Here is a 6000-nt window from a genome sequence, read left to right on the forward strand (position 1 = left end):
AACTTTAAAGTCTCAACTCCGAAACCTATTATACTACTCCTATTGAAATTAAATTATTTCTGGTATCTTGTTGTAAGCTTAGTATTCCGATGATCTTTAGTAGCAAGCTACAAGGTATTAGATATCTTTCTTCTCGTATAATTTTAATTTCAATTATTGAATACTTAATCTTAATTGACTTAATTCTTCAATTTCATCTTGATTAATTTATTTCCACTGATTTAAGTTTTCATCTTTGCTTAATTTTTACAGTAGGGATTAAGGAATGAATCGAATTTCTATTCATGTTCTCTAATTCATTCAAATCTTAAAATTATCTAGAGAGTTTTTGTTAAAGTCTAACATGGTTTGACATGACATTACAAATAATATCGAAGGGAAACTAAGATGATGGGACGATTTGAATAAATCTAATTTAAATCATACAAAATAAATAACCAAAAAATTAAAGATGATATAAATTTTAGTAAATAATCGACAAAATCGTCTCATTAATATCCTTAGCTACTAGTTTCTACTTTCTACATAGGAAAATGATTACCTGAATTCCTCAACTTAGTATATATCTCGCACCTTGTGTTCATAATATCATCTAACTGTTCAAAGACACGACCGAAGCGCATACATCTAATGTGCTAGCTTCTTTCACAACATGCCATAGGCTAATGGAGAATTAATTTTGTATCAATTACAATTTTTTTTAATTTCACATTTTTCTTATAAGAAATTCATTTTCACACGTAACAGAGCTGAAAAAATTATTTTCCTCTCTTATAAATAGCCAAGAAAGTATAATTCCTCCTAATTTTCCATGTCCATTGTGAATCCTATTAAATATTTTGTCCTGGACAGCTTGGAATTGAATAAAGTGGCAACAACTTTAATGTCAAGGTGCTTAGCTTATACTTGCAAAAATAGGTAGGACCACAATTCATGCTTCTAGCTGGAGCTTTGACATGAGGAATACAAACATATACTTATATTTGCAAAAAGATAAAATAAAGAATAACCACCTATTTAATAAAGAGTTTAAATGCTATAACAAGTAACTTGATAATGTAAAAATTATTTATACGACAACAAATATTACTTAAACTCTTTAATAAAATGAGTCTTAGAAGTTGCGACCTCTCTGTGAATGCTAATGGTAGTGGTCTAGTGGAGCAGTTACTAGGTATTGCAAGACAGTTTTTTTAAGAGGGATTATATGTATTCCTATATGATTTTTCAAAAAAATAAAAAAATAAATTTATTTTCACTTTCGTTAGACGAAAAGGATATATGTGAATCATTTTTGTAACAAGAAATATATTAGCTTCAAATTACAAAATTAAAGAGTATATTAGACTATATATTTGAATCAATTTATCAAGGGAGCAGTTCAAACCACAATCTTCCCAAGGGTAGAATGATCCATATAGTACTTTTTTTTTTTATAATCGAGAAATCTCTTGGATCAGTTACTCACATCCAAAACTCAGTGGATAATAGACTCATTGTATTACCCTTCTCTACTCAAATACCAGGATTTGAACACCTGACATGCATCTAATACACACATTACGTAGTTTTTTAAGCTAAAAATGAAAGGCTAACACAAACATTTGTCTAGGAAGAGCAAATCTGCATCTGTGTAAAGATCTGTATATCATTTTCATGAATTGGTAATATACATATATGATCAATCCGTGTTGAACCTAAATCACAAAACTAACTCAGAACAAAAATAAAAATAAATAAATGAATGAAATTTTTTATATTCCACCCTAAAGAATGATTTTTGAGTATATCTCTCTGCTTTGTGTATATGCTTTTCTTTTGTCCATCTTATAAACCATCATCTCTGCTTCCAAGTACTGCTTTTCTTGTTACAACAATCTCTCTTTGTTTTTGCTCGCCGCGCAGTGTGAAGGGCGATGAAAAACCCGACTTCTAGCAACCCCTTATAGGGCATTTGTAGAACAAGTAATGATATTGGACTAATCTACCAAATTATGATCATTGGAAGTACCTATCTTTGTGAAGCAACCCTCAATCTTGGTCTCTTGTTGAGTTGTTGTTTACTGGCTTCTTCATGTGATCTATTACATAAGCAACCTGGTAAAGGATTCGCGTAAAAGTTCTCCTCTAATCGTGGTGATTCACCGGCTTGTCTTAGGTAAGGTGCTCCTAATCTGTTGGATTGTAAGGCCTTAACTTTTGAAGCAAACTCTTCCCAAGAGATTTCACTTTTATCTAACGAGTCGATTAATCTTACAAAATTGAACCTGAAATGAAGAAAATGTATTAATATTAGTGTTAGTTTGATTTAAGTGATGAAAAAGGGAAGATGTATAGCATTGAGGATGATAAACATACCTGTCCGGGCTAATGGTCTTTCGAAATCCTTCAAACCGTCTATGACCTTGCACGGCCTTCGCCATATTGCCATCGTAAGTGTAAGCAAAAACATCACTTTCAAGGGCTACCATGTAGTCTACTGCAGCAAGACGGTTTTGATAATTTTTGAATGCCTCGAGTTCTTCATTTGTTGCAAGGGTTGAGTGAGAGTACACATTCGGGTAATGAGAACGGAATTCATCCATGCTGTTATTGCCATAAATTTCCCCTGCAACAATGTATATTCTGGTCGTGGACGGATATCCCATCGCTTTGAGAAATAAAGCAGCCTCTCTAGGGGACATGGGGCAGCCTCCTTGGAGTCGCTTTTCCTCGCTGTCTATCTCTTTCTCCTTCCAATGTTTCACTTCATACCTCATCGTACGAAGTTCTTCAGCCTCTTCAATAGTCAAATTGTTGCTGCAGCCAGTAAACGCTAGCATGTCTTTCTCGTATCTGCACGATTGAGCAATATACCAAGTTACTCATAGATCAATGGTTAAAGAATAGACAAAGAAACACAAACTGTTTAGATAGATTACCTTAAATGGAGAGCGATAAATGGTTCACCATTATCTCTAAGTCTATCAACCAACTTCTTTCCAAACTCCTCTATCTCATTCGTATAACGCAGAGCCTGATAATTAGCTCTACAGCGAAGCCTTTGAATGGACGATGCTAGGCCATTGTTAGCAAGCCTTGAATCTGTATGGGTAAATTGTATCACCTTGTGCTTCTTTAGTAAAGGAAGTATCTCTCCTCTATAGTAACTAGCCTGCAATTAAGCATCATACTTTAGTTTCCGCCACGAAAACTAAAAACTAGAGCTATAGCACATAGTAGTTTTGTTTACAAACCTTTGACCATGACACAGGTGCCTTTTGAAGGGGTATCACAGCTGCATATTTCGGTGGCAACGACTCAACAATCTCAATATCATCCTTTAGAACTTCAATGAAGTGTCTCCACTCGAAAAGATCTTTAAAATCACTGCAAGAAGCGACACATTATTAGAACGGAAATGAAGAGGCGCTAAGATGGGGTCATAGTCGACTGATCACAAGAACTAAAGAACAGTACCTAGTATCGGTCCAAAACGATTCATGGTCAAGAGAAGGAAGCACCAGAGTGGCATTCATTATTTTAGCAATAGCAACCATATCACATATCTGCAATAATCCACTAAACATAATTAGCAACAACATAACATCTTCGCCATTCACTAAAACACATCCATACAATAGCTTAACGAGTGTGGCATACACGAGTTTTTACTCACCCCTGTTCTCATTTGGTTTAATCCTCCATTCGCATGAACTAAGATATAGCCATTCGTCGATGAACCAGTTCCTGGAAGGAAAAAAAACTCCAGATATCAGAACACATTACAAATGACCTTCCGAATAAACACCATATAAATTCAGAAATCTGAAATCTCGACATACTTATACGATTCCTAGGCCGAGAAATGCATTGATAATGATTATCACTACTTGGTTTCATCCATATTTCTGGTACCTGTCAAAGCAATCCATATATACAAGTTAGATACTTCTATTTTCATTTCATTTTGTTCATATGCCTAGCATAGTCAACAAATACACAACAATAACTGCAATAAGTCTGTATTTAGGTAAATTTAGAGAACAACATATGATGCACAATAAACTATAGATGTATATGAGCAGAGTTATACGTCGAATTGACCAATTTAACTTTAACAGACACTTGAAAGTTACGATTAAGTGACAAACGTGTGTGAAAATTCAAACAAATTAACTCGAACACCACCGTTATGTTTTTCAAGAAAAAAAGGAAAAAGAATATAGAAGGCTCCATAACAGTCACAACTAATAATTGGAAAGCCTTAACCAGAGATCTCGGGAGTGGAATCTCCTTTATTAGGCTGCACTTTACCCCTAATTTGGCATTTTCTGGTGCCAACCCGAATTTAATTGGGCTCCTATGTGGCTACTAGACACCGGATGGAAAAAAAACTAAAAATTGGAAAGCCACCATCATAGTCAACATTTGCCAATAGCCAACTGGCAAATGGTTCACAATATTCAACACTGTTTTCGGTTGCCGTCCACTACTTTGGTTTTTACCAAGTCAAACAATGAACAGAGATTCCACCATCCTCTCAAATTTACCTACAAAGTTCTCTTAACGAACGATAACGATAACGTGACAAGTAAAAATAAACGGATAAACTTAAAAAGTAAAAAGTAAATTCCCAAAATTCTATCTTTTCATAAAATTCCATAACAAAGTTACCATCTTTTCATTCTTCAACCCATAAACAGCAAACTAAAAATTTTGGTAATTAAAAATTCAACCTTTTAAACTTTTTTTTCCACATCAATTTACAACAATTCTAAAGTAGTTTTAAAAAGGTAAAAAATGGAAATCCACACTTACTGGTATCTCCTTCATCTGACGTTTTCTCATAAAATCTCCAGAAGCCGAAACCGAACCCGAAGACGAAGACTCTGTTTCAGAAATGATCCTTTGGGCATCACCCGAATCATACTTGAAATTACGAAGAACAAAAATACCATTTTCTCTTTTCAAAAAATTCCCATTTAAATCTTCAACATTGGCATTCATCATCATGAATGAAAACTTGAGGAAGACAGAAACCATCAATAAAATCATCAGAAACCCAAAAACTGTACGACCCATATTCTTCTTTAATCTCAAAAAGTGAATAATTGTAGAAACGCTTAAAACCCATTCTTCTACTCTAAAAACAATACTTTCCGGTACCCTTTTCCGTACCAATAAGTATTTAATTAACGGGTGATGATGATGGTGATAATGATGAAGATCACAATTGCTAATTTCTGGGTTATTGCTATTATCCTCGTCGGAGGAGAAATTGTAATCGGAGTTTGATAATTTCTCAGAGTCGGTCGTCGTCATGGTGGCGGAGTCAGCGACACGACGACGGTGGTGGGTGGTGGTGGGTATGGGGATAACACTGTCGGAGTTGGCGGCGGCGGTGGTGCCACCGGTTGACATTTCACGGAGAAATTGTATGACTTGTAATCACAGAGAATTGAAAGAAAGTAAAAAAAAATTAATTAATTTTTTGTGAGAAAATTATGAAAGAGAGAATAAAGGAGAAGAAATTCTAATTTGTGAACCGTTGGTTTGTATTGTTATATATATATTGGAATTGGAAGATTATGGGTTGGTTCCTTTTGGAATTGAGACTTTTACTATATAGTATTTTTTCCTTAATTCATTAGGAATATATAGAGTTTTAAAAGTATAACTTTGGATATTATATTTGCCTCAATTTATATGACACTGTTTGATTTGATATGTTTTTGAAATTTGTGGTTTAGAACAATTCATGACACTGCTTGAATAGTTATTATGTATTATTTCATAATGTATTGTATCGTATTAACTTGTTTTAATGAATACAATATTTAGAGATTTTATCATTCTTTGTTAATATATAATGTCACAAATCAACCGTTTGAAGGATAAACCTATAAGAAAACTGAAGTAGAATTATTATAAAAAGGATGTGGTGCACTGGTGGGAGTGTTTCACCCTTAAGCAGAGGTCTCGGGTTCGAGCCTTGGGTATGGAGAAAATCTTGTTGGG

At 34.1% G+C, this 6000-nt stretch overlaps 1 protein-coding gene across 1 annotated transcript; it reads right to left on the reverse strand.

Annotated features, from left to right (window-relative positions):
• Positions 1-1630: 1630 nt before the first annotated feature.
• Positions 1631-5434, reverse strand: LOC125840389 (O-fucosyltransferase 19-like). Its single transcript, XM_049519362.1, has 8 exons — positions 4801-5434; positions 3825-3897; positions 3659-3729; positions 3460-3548; positions 3237-3369; positions 2922-3154; positions 2359-2835; positions 1631-2267 (listed from the first exon to the last, which is right to left on the reverse strand). Exons 1-8 carry the CDS (start codon positions 5401-5403, stop codon positions 2012-2014), a joined length of 1935 nt encoding a protein of 644 aa, XP_049375319.1. The 5' UTR covers positions 5404-5434; the 3' UTR covers positions 1631-2011.
• Positions 5435-6000: the final 566 nt, after the last annotated feature.

The sequence above is a fragment of the Solanum verrucosum genome, unplaced genomic scaffold (assembly GCF_900185275.1).
Source record: "Solanum verrucosum unplaced genomic scaffold, falcon-dt-bn FXZP01000137.1, whole genome shotgun sequence".
NCBI classification, from domain to species: domain Eukaryota; kingdom Viridiplantae; phylum Streptophyta; class Magnoliopsida; order Solanales; family Solanaceae; genus Solanum; species Solanum verrucosum.